A 19,666-nucleotide genomic window follows, 5' to 3' on the forward strand; every position below is an offset into this window, starting at 1 on the left:
TACATCTCTGGTTGAGAAAGAATCTTCCACATTTAAATACAATGGAAGAAATAATAGAAAAAGATTAAAAAAAAAAAAACACAGTATTACCATAACATTAAAGGCAATAAGCAAAATCTGAGAAACAATTTGTATTAGTGGACAAAAGGTTAATCTACATGGACCTGTAAACAAGAAAACAGATAATTAAATATCAAGACTCCCAGATGTAAATAACTAAAGGGACAATAAACAGAGAAATAAAAACAATCACAAAGATATGAAAATTTGTACTACTACACTAAAAAGTAAAAATGCAAGTTAAACTGACATATAATTTACTAATAACAAGTTAGCAAAGACTTTTTTTAAAAATCTAAGACTCATAAATTTTGGTGGCCTGGAGTGCTAAGAAAAGGTACTCATAAACTATGGTAAGGAAGGTAAACTGATACAATCTTTCTCAAAAGCAATCTGGCAAATATGGAAGACACACATAAACTAATGAAAATGATCAGCAAAATTATTGATACTGAAAAGTGGCTGCTAGGCTAGAGCATTCGATGACTTGAATAAAAAGAAAGGTTAGGTTACCCCAAGGCAAAGCAAAGTTCCTCTCAGCCTAATGTGCTTCAAGTAAGTGCTTCTTAAACTATCTCTGATGAAGAACCAGAGTGGTATTTTATTTTATTTGTATTTTTTTCCAATCTATGTCACAAAAGTACAAGAAAAATAAATGACACACAACAAAAATCTGTATTTTAAAAACTATCAGAGTTAACATAAATTTAACATTTACCCTAATTTTTATACTACTGTTGTGCTTATTCTTGTGATCCATGGGCCACATTTTGCACACCACTGTTGTACATGTCTAGTGGCTGAGACATACTAATAGGCCCATATGTAATGGTTCTTGAACCTCACATTATTAGAAAAATATTAATCTGAATTATCAGTGGATTATCGCCCACAGATAGACAACCCTCATTTTAAGGAAGTCCTGTAAGGACTAGGCATAAAACTTGACTGCTCTATGCTAGCCTTGGAAACAATTTTGTTCCCTCTCCTTTTGAATAATGTGCAATCTCTCTTGCAAATCTGATAACTTTAAATACGAAGCAAACCACAGAAAATCAGTCACTTCTTAAAATTTTACATCTTTTTACTCAGTTCTCACCAAATCAAACTTCATAATAAGATGTAATTCCAATCAAAATATCAACCAGCTTTTGTTGGTTGTTTTACTTCAACAGGATTAAAACAAATCCTGGGGGGTATTGAGATTTGTTTTAATTCGGGGAGCATTAAGAATCAGGAAAATTAAATTGAGTCTCAATAGTACCTGGAAGACAAATTCATGATCACCCTTGATATCTGGTAAAGGAATGATAGGATGGCATAGGGTGATCTTACTCTACCAGATACCAGTTAATTCTATGAAGTGACAGAAATTAATGTGATTCTGACAAAAGTAATGGTAGCATAGTAAGAATTACAAAATAAAACAATTACAGCAACAGTATTTACTGAGCATCTGTTCAGATGACATATTAAGGCAGGACCTTAATATTCGTTATGTCATTATTCCTCACAGCCTTACAAAGTAGATGCTATCATGATTCCATTTTACTATGAGGAAACAAGTTTAGAGGTTAAATAATTTAATAAGTGACGTGGAAAAAATATATATGTATCAATTTAAAAAACAGAGTCCACAAACACTCAATTTAATGCTAAGGGTAGCATTTCCAAGTCACTGAGGAATGGACTGCTTTATCTATTAAACGGCTGTAAGGCAGAAGATGATCAGATTATAAAATTCATTTCGATCCAACCTAGCAACAAATGCAAATAACAAGTACGGGTGCATGAAGAGATAAATATTAAAAATAAACTATAAACATTCTAGAACAGTGGTTCTCAACCTTCCTAATGCTGTAACTAATAACAGTTCCTCATGTTGTGGTGACCCCCAACCATAAAATTATTTTCATTGCAACAAAAATAATTTTGTAGTTGGGGGTCACCACAACATGAGGAACTGTATTAAAGGGTCACAGCATTAAGAAAGTAAAAAAAAATATGTTGGCCAAAGATATATATGATATACAATGGAGGGCTAATATCCCTAACAGTTCAAAAAGAATCAATGTGAAAAGAACAGCTGAACAGAATTACTAAAAAGAGTTCACAGGAGAAATACAAATAGACAAAATATTTTAAAACAACTCTTAGCTTGACTAAAAGATTAAAAAAAATAATAAAAACCCGAAAAGAAAAACAGCAATATTTCTCATTCATCAGACATTAAAAAATGAAAAACTGATAATATCTTTGTTGTGAGATTGTGAAAATAAACATTGATGCATGGTTGTTAGAAAAGTTTATTAATGTTGCTTTTCTTTGGAAAGTAAATCTCTGGTACCTATCAAAATTAAACATCTGGTTAATCTTTACCTCAGGGTTAATACTTCTAGCAACTGATACTTCGGACACAGAAATATATTCACACTGCCTGTTTCTTATTCGTATAATGCTCTTCCCCTGTTTTTTGTCTAAAAAATTCTTATGCATGTTTCAATACTAGGTTCAAACGTCCCTTCCTCATGTCCAGCGCATGTTTAATTCAGCTTGCATTCCTCAGCACAATTCCAAAGCCCTAGTAGTATTTTAAAAGCAAATGTAAGGGCGAGGCGACACAGAACATGCAGCAGACCATTCAGAGGCAATACGAGAATGTGAAGGCATCTGCGTGCATTAATGATGACGAAGCAATCAAATAATTCTCTGAAGGCAGGAAGAAAAGACTTGCTGGCGTACAGCTAGAGTGAGTCTGGAAGAGCGGGTCAAAACAAAGACAAGCAAAAGCAGTCCCACGTATAGATTCCTAAGGAACAGAAAGATGGTTAAAAAAAAAAAAAGCCTATGGTGAGAAAGTAGTTATTTCCAGTCTTGAAACTAAGCCCATGTTTAAAAAAAGGGGGGTGGGGTGGAAGGGCCCAGCTACTTGGGAGGCTGAGGCAAGAGAATCGCCTAAACCCAAGAGCTGGAGGTTGCTGTGAGCTGTGACACCAAGGGACTCAACTGAGGGCAATGAAGTTGAGACTCTCTCTTAAAAAAAAAAACAAACCAAAAACAGGCAGGGGAGGGGAATACTCCTTAAGAGAAAAATTTCAAGATGAAAAAGAGCTCATAAAAGCTGCTTCACTGACCCTTCATAATCTCCTAAAATGGAGGCTACAAAACCTTTCTCTATTATAACCAGATACAAGATCTGAATGCAGAATACTGTTTACATGAATTTGATAAAAAGTTTAAATTACCATAACCGTAACTGCTATAAAGTACAATTTACATTAATTCTTTCTGCTTAATCTAAGAGTGTTTTCTTTCTGTATAGTTCTTTTAAGCAACGATTAAAAAGCTTAGTGTGATTTCAAGATCATTTTTAATAATTATTCGTAACATTCTTCTAAATTGTCTTCTATGAAATAAGATTTGATCATATTTATCATATTTTTTGCCTTATCTGCTAACCCATTCAGCTGTACTTTAAGCATTTATCATTTATTCATTCAACAAATGCTTTTTGAGCTCAAAAGCGTTTGTCCAATGAATAAATGATGTATGTATAAATTATTAATGATGATCTTGAAATATACTTGACAAATTTTTATTAATCACACAAAGCCTTTGAATATTTGTTTAAAACAAAAAACTTAGCAAGTAAATATGGCCCAGTAACTTATAAAAAAAATTTAAAGTAACTTATTTTTTAAAAAAGATGTTTTATTTGACTGATTTTGCCAATGTATATTCCCTTATGGCACTTTCATTCATTTTTTCATTTGTATTAAGTATAAGTTGGGCCTGTGTGTTAAAAATAAAAAATTTAGCCAACACTAAGACAAAACAAAATAGTTATATGTTATATACACATATATTGAATACATAAAAATACAAAGGAAATATAAAAATAAACAGTAGAAATAGTAATATAAAAATACATCTACTTTGTATAAAAATGTTAAAAATTAGCCTAGGGATTTGGTTACAGCTTTCTGGTCAAGTTTTATACATTCATTAAAAAAAGAATCAGAAAAGTATGAGCTATACACAAATAGCAAACTTGAAATAAACAGATGAAACAACCAAAAGAACCTTAGGGAAAAGAAAAAAAAAAAAAAAGATATCCTATGGGATTAGTCCAAGGCTCTTCAAATCAAACTGAAGCACGTTCTTGCTTCAAATAAGCAAGCACAGCACAGTGCCTTGGTTACTAGCTATATGGCAATTTTTCTATCACACAGTTTCCAGGCTTCCAGTTTCTTTTGGCCAAACAAAGGGATAGAATAGAACTAGTTTATTTCCAATGGTCTTCCTTTAGCTCTAAAATTCTGATATGTGTTTTTTCCTAGCCAATATTTTCCTATTCCAAAGCAAAGCAAATGTTTATACACTTTTCATTATTCAAGATCAGATTGCTTTTTAGTCTTTACATGAGTATAAATAATTAGATCATTTCAGCATTCCAAATTATAGAATGGAATTTGCAGAGCGCCAGTCTAAGCAGTCTACTCAATACTAACTCCTGAAAGTTGTCACTGGGACACTGGAGCATGCAATATAACAGGCTCTTAGAAAACACTGCAGTTTCTATTCAGTTAATCAAATCATCTGACAAGCCTGGCTATAAAGGACCACATAATCACTCTCACTTCACTCACTTCTAAGGCTCTCAACTCACTTCTACACTTTTGACTCCCTTTATAAAACAATTCTGATAGTTGTCATGTCTGTTATATATAGTATGGTATTGACATGCAAGTTATTTTGTTTACTCATCAATCAGACCTGCTATGACAAATGTTAATACCTTAAGAACTTACCGCCCGAGCTGAGTCACCGAAGTCTATCTTCAACCTCCCCATGGCCCGAATGATGGCGATAATGGACTGGATGGTGTTACTGTAGACCACTGCTTTGTACTGCTTACACTCCTCTTCTGAATAACCAGCTTCATGGATAATTCTAAACAAGACAAAAGGAAAAAAAGAATACTTGCTTCCTTTGAGGAAAAGGTAAAATTAAATATAGAAAACAAATTTAATGTTCAAATCTACTCACTTCATCTGCTTCACAATTGTACTTTTCCCAGATTCACCAGCACCTAAAAAAATAAAAATTCTATATTCATTATTATTACTAAATTAAACCACCTCCCAACACACACAACACACACTCTCTGTCTCTGGGACCTGAATTTTATTTTATATTAAACAAGAAACAAAGTAGCAAATATGAAGGCTAAGCAAGTCTAAAGATACAATGTACAACCTAAGGACAACAGTTCATAACAGATTACTGCATTTGGGGATTTTAGCTAAATTAACAGATTACAGCTATTCTTGCATGAGAGAAAATAGGTAACTATATGAGATGATGGATATATTCATTTGTTTCACTATAGCAACCATTTTACTATAAATAGATATATATTACATATATATCTTATATCATGCTATATACTTTAAACATACAGAGTAAAGTTTATTTGCAAATAAAAATGAGTTGTATTGGTTTCTAAACACATAGAACAAGGCCCATCTGCCTGTTACTTTATAATAGTTCAATTCAATAAACTCAACTGAAAAAAAATGTTTTCACTATTGTTTATGAATATTCTCTAAAGTATTAAAAAATTCCTTCTTCTCCAAGTTAAACGGATGCACTATAAATCAAGATTTTGTTCCCCACTGGAAGATTTTTTTTTTTTTTAAGAGACAGAGTTTCACTTTATCACCCTCAGTAGAGTGCCATGGCGTCACACAGCTCACAGCAACCTCCAACTCCTGGGCCTAGGCGATTCTCCTGCCTCAGCCTCCCAAGTAGCTGGGACTACAGGCGCCTGCCACAACGCCCGGCTATTTTTTTTGTTGTTGTTGTTGCAGTTTGGCTGGGCCCTCTGTATATGGGGCCGGCACTCTACTCACTGAGCCACAGGCGCCGCCCCCCACTGGACGATTTTTAACTGCTTAACCAATTATCTTAATTTTAACCTTTGGCTCCTGGGAAGTAGACAACAATAGCTCCAAGAAACCCTATGAGAAAGAATTCTTAAATATCAGATGTTTGTATAGCTATGTCTCATGTAATGTTTGTTTAACCATTATTAAAACACCTAATACACAACAGACATGATCTGCAAGCACCGGAGACACAATGCTGTGACAGACAAAAATGTATCCTTCTCAGTTTCTTTCTTTCCCTTTTGTTTGTTTGTTTTTTCCAGTTTTTGGCCAGAAGTGGGTTTGACCCCACCACCTCTGGTATTTGGGGCCAGCGCCCCACTCCTTTGAGCCACAGGTGCCTCCCCCTTCTGAGTTTCTTTCTTCTTCCTTCCCATGTAAGTCCGAGAGCCAGAAGCCATTCTCAAAACTCTCTGTCACTCTTTCCATACACAGGGTCGCCCCATGATTTGAGTCCCTACCATTATACTATCCTAACTTGAAAGTATTATTAATGAAATGGTCACTTATGAAATCAGGCCCTCTGAAACAGCCTGTCCACTTAGCAACAGCTGCTATCTTGATACCAAATTAGATGAATGATTTGTCAGGCTCCTCTTGATTGCTGGGTGTTCAAAACATCTGAGCACTGGACACAAGCTATGGAAGATATTAGAAAACCTACTACCATTTGCCTTCACATATCCTAGAGGAATTTATTACTGTCTGAGAACAGGGCCCAGGACTTTAAGTACTTGGGCCCATATTCCCATTTTCCTAAGGCCGTTCCTACAGTTCTTTGCTCAGCATTACTGCACAACTTACAGTTCCAAGAACGCCCACTGCTGACCATACCACATATCTTCAAACACACAGTTTCCCCTGGCAAAATGCAGTTTGCTCGGCTCTTGCCAGCTTGGTGATGTTCTATCAGCCACCAACCTGACCCCTTTGCCAGCCTCTCCTGACTTACTCTGCATGTGACCGCTGCTGCCTCTCACTCTGCATGTTTATATTTGAATTCTCCGCAGCTAGCTTGTGCTAGACACACAGTCAACCAACCAGAAACGTCCTTGAATTTATGTGAGCTATTTGTGAGTGACACAATTAGATGGTGACTGCGGCCAGACTGACTTCTGGGCTCCATCCCTCCCTTTGCCCTTCCTGCCCTCCAGCCACACGGACAGAAACACACGGTGCATCCAAGCTATCAAAGGCATCTGAAAACAGGTTGTAGCCAAACGGCCTATTTGAAAATCTGAAGATAAAACTGCTTGAATTTTACTTGCTGGTTTATATCGAGAAATTTTTCCAAAATACCCTCACACAACAGAAAAGCAAGGCACTGGATAAACAATGAGGGCATCTTCATTCACAGGCAGCCTTTGAATCCTTCAGGGTATCTGCCAATAAAAACAATTCCAAGATAAACAACTCATTATTTATTAATCAACAACAGTGTACTTGGCTCTGTGAAAAGCACAGTTGTAGGCATAATGGCTCACATGTTTCTCTAATCCAGGGACGGTCCACCCAAGTAACACAACTTACACAGTTTTTAGCATAACTGTCTTTTAAGAGACGGCTCTGGGTTTCCACAGTCCTTATTGCAAGTTGAGTCACAGTTGCCATGCTGTGATGATGAGACCGTCTAGATCCCTACATCCACACACAAGAGTGGTGATTCCACAGACATAACGAGCTTCTCTCAATAGCCACCCATGGTCCATTTTGTTAGTGAAAAAATTCAAAGGCCCCGAGAGAGGTTCGAGCAATCTCACCTAGTTTGTGTTCCACTCAAGGAAGAAAATCAGAAATACTAAAGAATACGACTGTTTCCAGTCGAACTTTTAAACCTTAACAAGAGAAAAACAAATTTTCCTAATGTCGGACATTATCTTTAAATTCTACTTTGCAATGAACATCTAGTCAACAGCTCGTGGTTCAAAAACACTCTGAAATCTATTGAACCTTAGAGAATGAAGATAGCAGTCATATTAACTGCATTTCTACTTTCTTTACCAGTCACAAATTATTCTGAGATCTACAGGCAGAAATTATGCAAAAACCTTTCAAAGCTTAACAATTTACACGATTCATTTTCAATTCTCACTGCCATGCAGTGAGATTCCTCAGGGGAAAATTACAAATGGTAATTTGTCATGCGGTTAAGGTTTCAACATTCTAAATACTGGCCTTCTCTCCATACAACATACAGGAAAAAGTCAATGGTTGTTCTCTAAAACATCTCCGTCGGCACAGTTACTTCTGAGATGCTGGCAGGAAGCAATAGTGTAAAGAAAAATCAAACCAACCAACTAACCAACACTGGGAGTGGCAGAGCATGGGCTTGGGAAATTGGTACATTTTTTTTCAGCAGTACTCAGCCAGGTTGCTATTACACTGCACTTACATCGAGAGTGGGATAAAATGTGCGCCCATCTTACCAAAAGAAGAAATAAGGACTGCCTGAGTCAGGAAAGATCAGAGGGTGTGACCACTTTTGGACACAAGGCCTAGCAGGCCAAGGTGACTAAGTGGCCCCTGAAGGACTGTCAGTAAGCTGTGAAGTAGCACTGCAGAGGTACGGGAAGGTAAGAGTGTGTGTCCCATGGCTGGAGGAGGCCTGTGACTGTGAAGCAGAGGTGGCAAGCCTAGGGAGAAGGAGTCGGTATCCCAAAGGTCTCCCTCAGGGCTCCTGCACAGAGGAAGCAGCTGTCAGAAAACACTGAGCCAGCAGGTGTCTGAAAGGGAGCCCCGCAAATGCTAAGACTGCACCACACGGATGCTGGGAGGTGGGGGGGGGGGGCAAGGAGCACCAGCGCAGTCACTAGGAGAGAGGACACATCTGCAGATTGGAGCTCCAACACACAACAGCTACTCATGGGATCCAAGAAAGGGAAATGAATGGAGCTGAGCCAAGATAAAGAATGGAGGGGGAGGAGGAAGAACTAAAAAACCAATCAGGACCTAAATACAGTAACCCTTGCTAATTCCTTGAATAGAATTCTGTAATTTACTAGTATAAAAGTGACAAATAGCATCTGCCTCTGATTTTGTTGAGGGTTTGTATAGAAAATATTCAAGTTTTTATTGCTGGGAAAAGTTTTTCTTTTTTTTCTTCTAAATAAAAAAAAACAAAACAAACAAAAACCACCTCTGACCTTAGAAAACATTTTTTTTTTTTTTAAAGGGAGTCTCTGTTCCACTTTCTGCTTAAGGACATACTTGTCTCACTTTTTTCTTGGCTTCAGAGTTGTATGCTGCCCAACACCCAAGGCTGTTGAGTAACAATGTGGTGATATCGTCATGTTGTCTTATGCTGAATTCCAGACACCACTAGTCTTCTTTTAAGTAATCTCAATTTATATGTAGAATTTAATAATTTAAAATGTTAACACTGAATAAAACTAAACTGCAGGTTAGTATTAAATCACATAAAAAAATACTAAAAGTGCATTTAAAATCACTTCTGTTTATCATAGCACTATTGTAAGATTAACAACATCCAGGACAGAAGCAAACAAAGTCCATGAAGGCAAATAACAAAGTAAGAATCTTAACTCTCCCTGTTGAAAGAAAATAAGAAGATTTCCCTCCCCTACTTTTCCTTACAGCATAACTTACTTTAGAAAAATTATAACTGGAAGTACTTTCCCCACTCTTTGAAATGTATATAATATATCCTTTTGAAAACTACATAGGTCTTGTCAGTGTCTCAAAGACCTGAAGCCTTCTCTTTGATAGGTAAACATCAAGGGAAATACTTCCATGACACTTTGCTCCTAGTTGCAAAACTACCTCCAGTCATAAAGATAAAGGTTTGTTTCTCTTCAGGATAAGGCCAATTAGTTAACCCAGATGGTCATCCCAATTACCACAGTAAAGTTAGGATGATCTACGTGTGACAACAGGTGCTGTCAAATCCTCTTACTGGAGGACACAGTTGATGTTTATCTTGTAAATATTTAAGTAATGGGCTGCCCTGCCTTGGCTATATAAAGGGATGAGAGATGTCTACACAATCTCTTAGCAGACTGTCAGTGATGCATATCAGATCTGGTTTAATGCTTATTTAATAATAAAAAATGTTTTCCTTCTTTACTATTTTGTGGAGAAGACTTCTGGGTCCAGAGAAGATTTTGGTTTTAATTATCATTTCCCAACTGGAATGGTAATCTAAAGTCTTTTCTATAAATCTTATTTAGCTATAAGAAGCTCTGGGCTTATATTTGAACACATATTTACATATAGTGGGATGTATCTGACATTCCGGGATGGACAAATAATTTGATAGTGACCGTAAACACCAAAATACCAAATCTAAAGCCTCAAAATGATCCCACTTCCCCCAATCTTAATTCCCCATAAAACCACTCCCCACATCATTAATCTCTGCAATAGGTATCACACTATGATGCACGTAAAGGAATGAAATCAGCATGCTGAAGAGGCATCAGCAAGGCCATGTTTACTGAAGCACTATTCACAATAGCCAACCAAACTAAATGTCTGTCCATGGGTGAATGGATAAGGAAAATATGGGGTGTGCATGTACACCCACGTATATATACAGTGGAATACCATGTGGTCTTAAAACAAAGGAAATCCTGCCATTTGTGACGATACAGATGAACTTGGAGGAGTAAAATAAGAATCCAGGCACAGAAAGACAAATACCACATGACTGCACTTACACACACAGAATCTAAAAAAGTCCAACTCAGAGCACAACTGTGATTACCAGGTGCTTGGGGCAGAGATATTGGGGATACTGGTCAAAGGGAACAAAGTTTCAGTCTGGATGAATAAAGGGAAGAGTTTTCAATAGCATTTATAGATACTTGTGCACAGTCTTGTCTTAATCTATATGCAAACTTGAAAAGGGGTAACTTCTTAAAGTTTGATTACAATGTGGTATCTGACGCTATTTCTTCTTCTTCTTTTTTTTTTTTTTTAGAGTCAGAGTCTCATTTTACCGCCTTCAGTAGAGTGCCATGACATCACAGGACTCACAGCAACCTCCAGCTCTTGGGCTTACGCGATTCTCCTGCTTCAGCCTCCCAAGCAGCTGGGACTACAGACGCCCGCCACAACGCCCGGCTATTTTTTGGTTGCAGTTCAGCCGGGCTGCAGTTTGAACCCGCCACCCTCGGTATATGGGGCGGGCGCCCTACTCACTGAGCCACAGGCGCTATTTCTATGAACTTTTTGGCACAGGTGTTCCTTAGAGATATTCTGGGTTCAGTTCCAGACCACTGCAATAACATAACATACAAACTTTGTTTTCCAGTACATATAAAAGTTGTACTTGAATATTTACACTATATTGCAGTCTGTTAAGTGTACAATAAAAAAAAAAATCAATGTACATATCTTAACTACTAAATGTTAACAATCATCTGAACATTCAGCAAGTCACAATCTTTTTGCTGGGAAAGGGTCTTACCTCTATGTTGACGGCCGCTGACTGAACAGAGTGCTGGCTGCTGAAGGTTAGACTGACTGTGACAATTTCTTAAATTAAAACAGCAACGAAGTTTGCCACATAGATTGACTCTTTCAGAAAAGTTTGGTGTAGCATGTGATACTGTCTGATAGCCTTTTACCCACAACAGAACTTTCAAAATTGAAGCCAATCCTCTCCAACTCTGACACTGCTTTATCAACTCGGTTTATGTAATATTCTAAATCTTTTCTTGTCATGTAAACAATGTGTACAGTACCTTCACCAGGAGTAGATTCTACCTCAAGAACTCACTTTCGTTGCTCATCCATGATAAGCAACCCCTTGCTTTTTATCATGAGATTGTGGAAATTCAGCCACATTTTCAGGCTCCACTTTTAATTCTAGTTCTCTCGCTATTTCCACCATATCTGTAATTACTTCCTCTACTGAAATCCTGAATCCCTTGAAGTCACCCATGAGGGTTAGAACCAGCTTCTTCCAGTCTCTTACTAATACTGATATTTTGACCTCCTCCCATGAATCGTCAATGTTCTTAATGGCATGTAGAACAATGAATCCTTTCCAGAAGGTTTCCAATTTACTTTGCCCAGATCAGAGTAATCACTAATACCTATGGCAGCTATAGGTATTAGAAAATGTGTTTCTTAAATAGTAAGAATTGAAAGTTGAAATCACCGCATGAGTCATAGCCTGCAAAAAGGATGCTGTGTTAGAAGGCATGAAAACAATTTCTTTGCACTTCTCCATCTAGAGCTCTTGGGTGACCGGATACATTGTCACTAGGCAGTAATATTTTAATGGAGATCTTTTCTTCTGGGCAGTAGGTTTCAACAGTAGGGCAGTAGGTTTCAACAGTGGGTTTAATATTTAGTAAACCATACTGTAAACAGATGTGCGACCATCCAGGCTCTGCTGCTCCATTTATGAAGCACACGCAGCATAAACTTATCATTCTTAACGGCCCTGGGATTATCACAATGGCAAATGAGCACTGGCTTTAACTTAAAAGTCACTACCTGGATTAGCCCCTAAGAAGAAAATAAGCCTTTGATGCTTCGAAGTTAGACAGTGACATCTCCTATTTATCTGTGAGAATCCTAGATAGCATCATCTTAAAACAGGCTATTGGAAGGCATCTTCTTCCAATATGAGCCTGTTTGGCTTTATTTATTTATTTTTTCCTGCATTGAAAATCTGTTTGGTGAAGTCACCTTAATCAATGATGTCAGCTAGATCTTCTGGAAACCTTGCTGCAGCTTCCACATTAGCACTTGCTGCTTCACCTCGCACTTTTATGTTATGGAGATGGTGTTTTCCCCTAACCCTCATGAACCAATCTCTGCTACTTTCAAACTTTTCTTTTGTAGCTTCCTCACTTCACTCAGCTTTCAAAAAATTGAAGAATTAGGGCCTTCTGATAAAAGGATTTTTTTCCTTCTGGGTAGACGCCCAGTAATGGGATTGCAGGATCAAATGGGAGGTCTAGCTTGAGTGCTTTGAGGTTTCTCCATACTTCCTTCCAGAAAGGTTGTACTAGTTTGCAGCCCCACCAGCAGTGTAAAAGTGTTCCCTTCTCTCCACATCCACGCCAGCATCTGCAGTTTTGAGATTTTGTGATGTGGGCCATTCTCACTGGGGTTAGATGATATCGCAGGGTTGTTTTGATTTGCATTTCTCTAATATATAGAGATGATGAACATTTTTTCATATGTTTGTTAGCCATTCGTCTGTCATCTTTAGAGAAAGTTCTATTCATGTCTCTTGCCCATTGATATATGGGATTGTTGGCTTTTTTCATGTGGATTAATTTGAGTTCTCTATAGATCCTAGTTATCAAGCTTTTGTCTGATTGAAAATATGCAAATATCCTTTCCATTGTGTAGGTTGTCTCTTTGCTTTGGTTACTATCTCCTTAGCTGTACAGAAGCTTTTCAGTTTAATGAAGTCCCATTTGTTTATTTTTGTTGTTGTTTATTGCAGCTCAATTTACAATCGCCAAAATGTGGAAACAGCCTAAATGCCCACCAACACAGGAATGGATTAACAAGCTGTGGTATATGTATACCATGGAATACTATTCAGCCATTAAAAAAAATGGAGACTTCACATCCTTCGTATTACTGGATGGATATGGAAGACATTATTCTTAGTAAAGCATCACAAGAATGGAGAAGCATGAATCCTATGTACTCAATTTTGATATGAGGACAATTAATGACAATTATGGTTATGGGGGGGGGGAAACAGAAAGAGGGAAGGAGGGAGGGGGGTGGGGCCTTGGTGTGTGTCACACTTTATGGGGGCAAGACATGATTGCAAGAGGGACTTTACCTAACAATTGCAATCAGTGTAACCTGGCTTATTGTACCCTCAATGAATTTCCAACAATAAAAAAAAAAAAAAGGAAAAAAAAAAAAAAGAATTAGGGCCTTCATCTGAATTAGGCCAGGGCTTAAGGAAATGTTGTGGCTGGTCTGATCTTCTACCCAGACCATTAAAATTATCTCCATATCAGCATGGAACTGTTTTACTTTATCATTTGTGCATTCCCTGAAGCAGTGCTTTTAATTTCTTAGAACTTTCTTTGGATTCACAGCTTGGTTGTTTCTCACTAGAGGCCTAGCTTTGGCCTATCTTGGCTTTCAATATGACTTCCTCACTAAGCAAATCACTTCTGGCCTTCCATTTAAAGTGAGAGATATGTAACTCTTCCCTTTGAATACACAGAGGGCATCGTAGGATCATTAATTGGCCTGATTGCAATATGTTGTGTCTCAGAGAAAAGGGAGTCCAAAGAGGGGGAAGGAAGGAACAGCTAGACAGGGCAACAATTAGAACACACAGCATTTCAGTTGGCTGTGTTGTGAATATAGGACATGGTTTGTAGTGCCTCAAAGCAATTACAATAGTAATGTGAAAGATCACAACCCCAGATCACTATAGCAGATATAACAATGAAAAAGTCTGAAATATTTTGAGAATTACCAAAATTTCACACAGAGACAGGAAGTAAGCCCAAGTCCATACTGCTGGAAAAAACGGTACCCACAGACTTTTCCAAAGCATGGGTGCCACTAATCTTCAATAAAAAAGAAAGAAAAAAAACAGGTGCAATAAAACACAGAGCAATAAATTGTGGTGTGCCCGTGCCTTAAATCCACCAGTCCATCTGGTACTTTGAATGAGTCTTTTACCCATGTTTGACCTGGAAGCTGGGTCACTGAATTATGCAGAATTACATATCCACATACTCCACTGGTTTTATACATTTATACAATATATTTTTTTAAATCTCCTTTTTCATATTACCCATTTCATCAGAAAAGGCTTTAAGTCTGGGGAAGAAGTCCAGAAAATGACAGTGGCCGGGACAAGTTTATTATTTTAATCATTTTATCTTATGTTTTTGCTTGAAAGATCGAATTTTATTACTGGCAACAAATACTGTTAGGTGAAGTTACCAAAAGGTTAACTCTGCCAAATACGCAAGTTGGATTAACCATATTTTATCCTCTAAGCAAAAATGTTCTTTTTCCAAGAACAACGAATCCAGGCATTCAACTCGTCTACCTCAAACACTCAACTGCTTATCTTCAAGACCAACTTTCACACTGTGGTCTGCAGCAGAAGCACCTTAGGCATACTTCCCATTGGATCACAAAAACATTAAAGGGGTGCATATTTACAGCTCACAGTAAAATAAAAATCGTAATTATTACTGCTTCAGCTTTTTCTTTTATCCCAAGTGCACAGTAATGAAGAATGACTAGTAGAACCTGGATCCTGGATGTCCATGGATGCAGCGCACCCAGCCACTACTCAACTTTCTATTAGTTACATGGGAGAACCAAGCATGTTTCTTCCTTAAGCCACGGTGAAGTTAGGTTTCCCTGATATGAGAGCTCGACCTCCATGCTGACGATTTTTTTAAAAGTTGGCTATACTTAAATATTTAAAAAAAACAAGTATATAAATATATTAACATATAAACAAAATAAACGAACTAAGAAGCCCTCAAACCTACAGTGTGTTTTTTAAAGATCATAATAAGATAGGCAAACTAAAAAATAAGAAAAAAAACATAACTAATAAGCATCACACTATAGACAATACATAATGAACTCACATTAACTGACAAGAAAAATATCAGTATTTTAACAGAACAGCGAGAGACTAAAAAATAATCTATAGTGAAAAAACAGCATATATAGTATTTTAAAGCTACATATAAACATAGATTCATACCATAAAAAAGGTGCTTGTAAAGAAATACATTGAAAAGGTTAAGTGTTCATATATAAGTAATATAATTTTACTTCTCTAATATTGCTGTAAATTTCAAATTTTTACACTGGATTGAAATTATGCAATTTATTTAGAAAAACTTGATTGTCTCCTTTGATTGACGGGGAATAAAATCATCTTTAACTTCATTTGCATCTACCCACTTTACCTTCCTATGTCATCACTCATGCACATAAATCTCACATTCTAGTTACAGAAAGTTACTTTTACTCTGTAAAGTTTCCCGATCATCCCTGTCTCCATTCCTCGCTGGGGCCTTCTCCCAAGTTGCACATCTTATCAACATGGGCTCTAAAAAGGACCACACCATGCTTAGGCAGGAGTGCCTCTGAAGTTGAGTTTGCCAACCAAGCACCTCCAATTTTCACAGTGTGGTAACTCAGTTGACAGAGACGGGCTGTTACATGGCCCAATACGGCAGCAGGAGGGACACCCACCAAGCCTGGATCCACCCAGGGTCTCAGGTGAGAGCCCGAGGCCTGCAGTTAGAGGAAGCCCAAGCAGGCCAGGGCGCAGCAAGCCATGTATTACAGTGCCAGAGACTTCAGTTTGGGATGCCAGGAATCCCTCGGTGAGAGCTCTCACCTGTGAGACTGGAGGAGGCAGAGCATATCACATCTGTGGGACCAGACTGTCCCTGCTATATACAGAGGGTTCCAGTAGCTGCTCTTTCTCCCCTCCTACCTACCTGCTGCTGTCCCTCACACCAATTAAAGACAACAGCAGGAGAGGAACACAGCAACACTCCATAAATGGACTGCTGAAATTATTAGACAGGAGTAAGGCTAAAGGATTTTGCAATTTTTGAACATTTTCTAGTTTCTCCCTGCTAATCAGCAGGTAGGGGCTCACGGAAGATAGGCTAATTTTAGGATAAATTATTTTTTAGGGCGGTTCCCATAGCTCAGTGGATAGGGTGCTGGCCACATACACCAAGGCTGGCCTGTTCAAACTCGGCCTAGACCAGCTAAAACAATGACGACTGCAACAACAACAACAAAAAATAGCTGGGTCTTGTGGTGGGTGCCTATAGTCCCAGCTACTTGGGAGGCTGAAGCAACAGAATCGCTTAAGCCTAAGAGTATGAGGTTGCTGTGAGCTGTGCGACACCACGGCACTCTACCCAGGGCGACAGCTTGAGACTCTCTCTCTCAAAAAAAAATAAAATAAATAAAATAATAAAGTAAAATAATTTTTTACTTGGTATCTACTAAGGTATAGTGTGAATTCATTCTTATAATCCTATTAATATATGGTTAACAGGCTTCCAAGCATATTTAAAGCATATTTAGGCATGACATAAAACACTATTATGCTTTTGCTCTATTACCTTCATGATGTAGCTTCCATCTCAGACGTAAAGTACCTGTTCATGAGCCCACTGGTAGCTGGACCTTGTAGTCAGGGGTAGGGAGAGGAAGAGGAGGTGAAGTGGAGGGAATACCCTTTCCCATAGGGTACAACCTACAAATTATACCCATCACACTACTCACATCCCACAGCCAGAACCCAATCTTGGGGTCTTAACAAGGCCGGGAAACTAGACCTCTCACTATGTACCCAGAAAGGGTGAAGCAGAAAGAAGTCTCTGCCATACTTCATAAGCCTATTCTTTTCTTTCCTCTGCCCTAAGATAAACTTTTTTACAATTTAAATGTTATGCAAATCAATACATGCAAATTAAATTGTGGCTTTTTATTTTTAATTTGTTTTGGTTTTTCTCCTGAACACTAAGTTGGATGCCTTAGAAAGACAAGAAATAATGCAAGCAGCTAACAAAGGCTATTGAATTAGGGAAGGATGAAATAAGTGTCACACAGGGAAGAAAAGAACTTTAAAATCTGGAAGGACTCTTCATTTAGATTTTTTGCAATTATCTTTAAATTCTCACTTGAAATAAACGGAAACTGGAAATAAGGGGTCCATTCTGGATATGCCAAAAAGATAACTATGAACTATAATCAGAGAATCATACCTCACAAAAAAGAGGCCACAACCCTACATCAAAAGATCACTGAATGAAAGTATACTTATGTTTCTGACTAAAATAAAATATTCAAAGGATGTTTCCAATGTTCATTTTTAGAAGGTCCCCTCAAGACAGCTTGTTTTTAAGAAATGAATTCTAATCCCACCAGGACAGAGGAATTTTCAACCCTACATATCTAAATATTCAGAACTTAATTACCTCTCTCTCCTAATTTTTAGACTCCTCTTGGAAGTACTTTTTCAAATGTTTAAATCTGTATAACTCTGTAATGCAAACATCTTACTTAGCATGGCATTCCCAGCTTCCTAGGACTGGATCCAAAGGCCTTTCTGTCTCACTTCTCTGTACAGGCCTCCAGGCCTTCTGTAGCCATTTACATCTCCAAAATAACCTACCTAATCCACACAGCCAGAATTCTGTTAAACAATCAAGTCCAAGTTGAGTAAGATGTGGGTCCTGATTCTAGAACATTCAATCTAGACTACAAGGAGACAAGCAAAGGAATAATCACAATGACTACATTTTTCACTCAAAATATATATGATTGGTGGGATTACACCTGCGGTGCATCTTACAAGGGTACATGTAAAACTTAGTAAATGTAGAATGTAAATATCTTAACACAATAACTAAGAAAATGCCAGGAAGGCTATGTTAACCAGTGTGATGAAAATGTGTCAGTGTATAAAACCAGTGGATGGTGCCCCATGATCGCATTAATGTACACAGCTATTTAATAAAAATAAATAAAAAGAAAAAAAATATGTATCAAGCTCCCAAATGTATGGCAGGCACAATGCTGGACACTGAGAAGTGTCAGTGGGAACAGCATCCATGGGCAGGAGGAGGAGGAACAGGTGGCAAGAAATACTTCAGATTGTGTGATAAGGAAAGCAAGCGATTGATCCATGTGGACAGTTTACATAATATACCAACACCTGCTATTAGTACATCTTCACAACCAATTAATTTATCTAATAATTCACTGTAAAAACGTAATGAAAATAAAGAATGATAGTAAAAGATTATAGAAAAGCTGAGACCAAAAAAATGTACAAAAACTACAGCTCTATTTATACTTTTATAGTCCTCTGACATTTCAAATACTATTTGTAAAATCATTCTTCTAGGAAGCACACTGATAAATAGGATTATGCCCAGAATGGTGGAATAGAAAACTATAAATTATTTCATTTGAGGAAAAGCTGGGGAAGGAAAGAATGTTTAGGCAAGAAAAGGACTCAGTGAAAATAAAATGCCTGATAAACAACTGAAAAGCCTTCACCTGGGATGAGAAGTTACACTACGTATCATTAAAGGGACTAAAATTAAGAATGGTAATAGAAGTAGTACAGAAGCAAGTTTGCCTCCAGAAAAGAAATAACCTATTACTAATCTGCTACCAGAATCCATAAAACTACATCCTTGTCAAGAGGAATGCCACCTTTAACTCCATCCTTGTTGTCTATTTTGAGAAGCAATTCTGTTTTGGGGGGTTTGAGACAGAGTCTCCCTATGTTGCCCTAGGTAAAGTGCCATGGTATCATCATAGCTCGCAGCAACCTCAATCTCTTGGGCTCAAGAGACGCTCTTGCCTCAGCCTCCATTGTAGCTAGGTCTACAGGTCCCCAACATGAAACCTGGCTAGTGTTTCTATTTTTAGTAGAGATGGATCTCAGTCTTGCTCAGGCTGGTCTCGAACTCTTGATTTCAAGCTATCTGCTCACTGTGGCCTCCCAGAGTGCTAAGATTACAAGCATGACACAGTGCCCGACCGAGAAGCATTTTTTATATATAGTTTCACTAGATGCCATTTTGTGTCAATAGATAAATGAGGCAGATTACATTACTGGAAACAATTAAAAATATCTGTATAATCTTGATTCATGTGCTCATATTAAAATGTAGGTT

The 19,666-nt window shown here is 37.6% G+C and overlaps 1 protein-coding gene across 3 annotated transcripts in view; it reads right to left on the bottom strand.

Moving 5' to 3' along the window:
* Window positions 1–19,666, bottom strand: part of GNAI1 (G protein subunit alpha i1) — a 92,352-nt gene that overhangs the window by 23,380 nt on the left and 49,306 nt on the right. For 2 of the 3 annotated variants that reach the window (XM_053609699.1, XM_053609701.1), the window contains exons 2-3: window positions 5,110–5,152; window positions 4,872–5,013 (exon numbers count right to left, since the gene is read on the bottom strand). In XM_053609699.1, coding sequence (XP_053465674.1) covers window positions 4,872–5,013; window positions 5,110–5,152 — 185 coding nt within the window. Of the gene's footprint in view, window positions 1–4,871; window positions 5,014–5,109; window positions 5,153–6,815; window positions 6,918–19,666 lie in introns of those variants that run through there. The other variant, XM_053609700.1, reaches the window with a different exon arrangement.

Source organism: Nycticebus coucang, chromosome 11 (genome assembly GCF_027406575.1).
Source record: "Nycticebus coucang isolate mNycCou1 chromosome 11, mNycCou1.pri, whole genome shotgun sequence".
Lineage (NCBI taxonomy): Eukaryota > Metazoa > Chordata > Mammalia > Primates > Lorisidae > Nycticebus > Nycticebus coucang.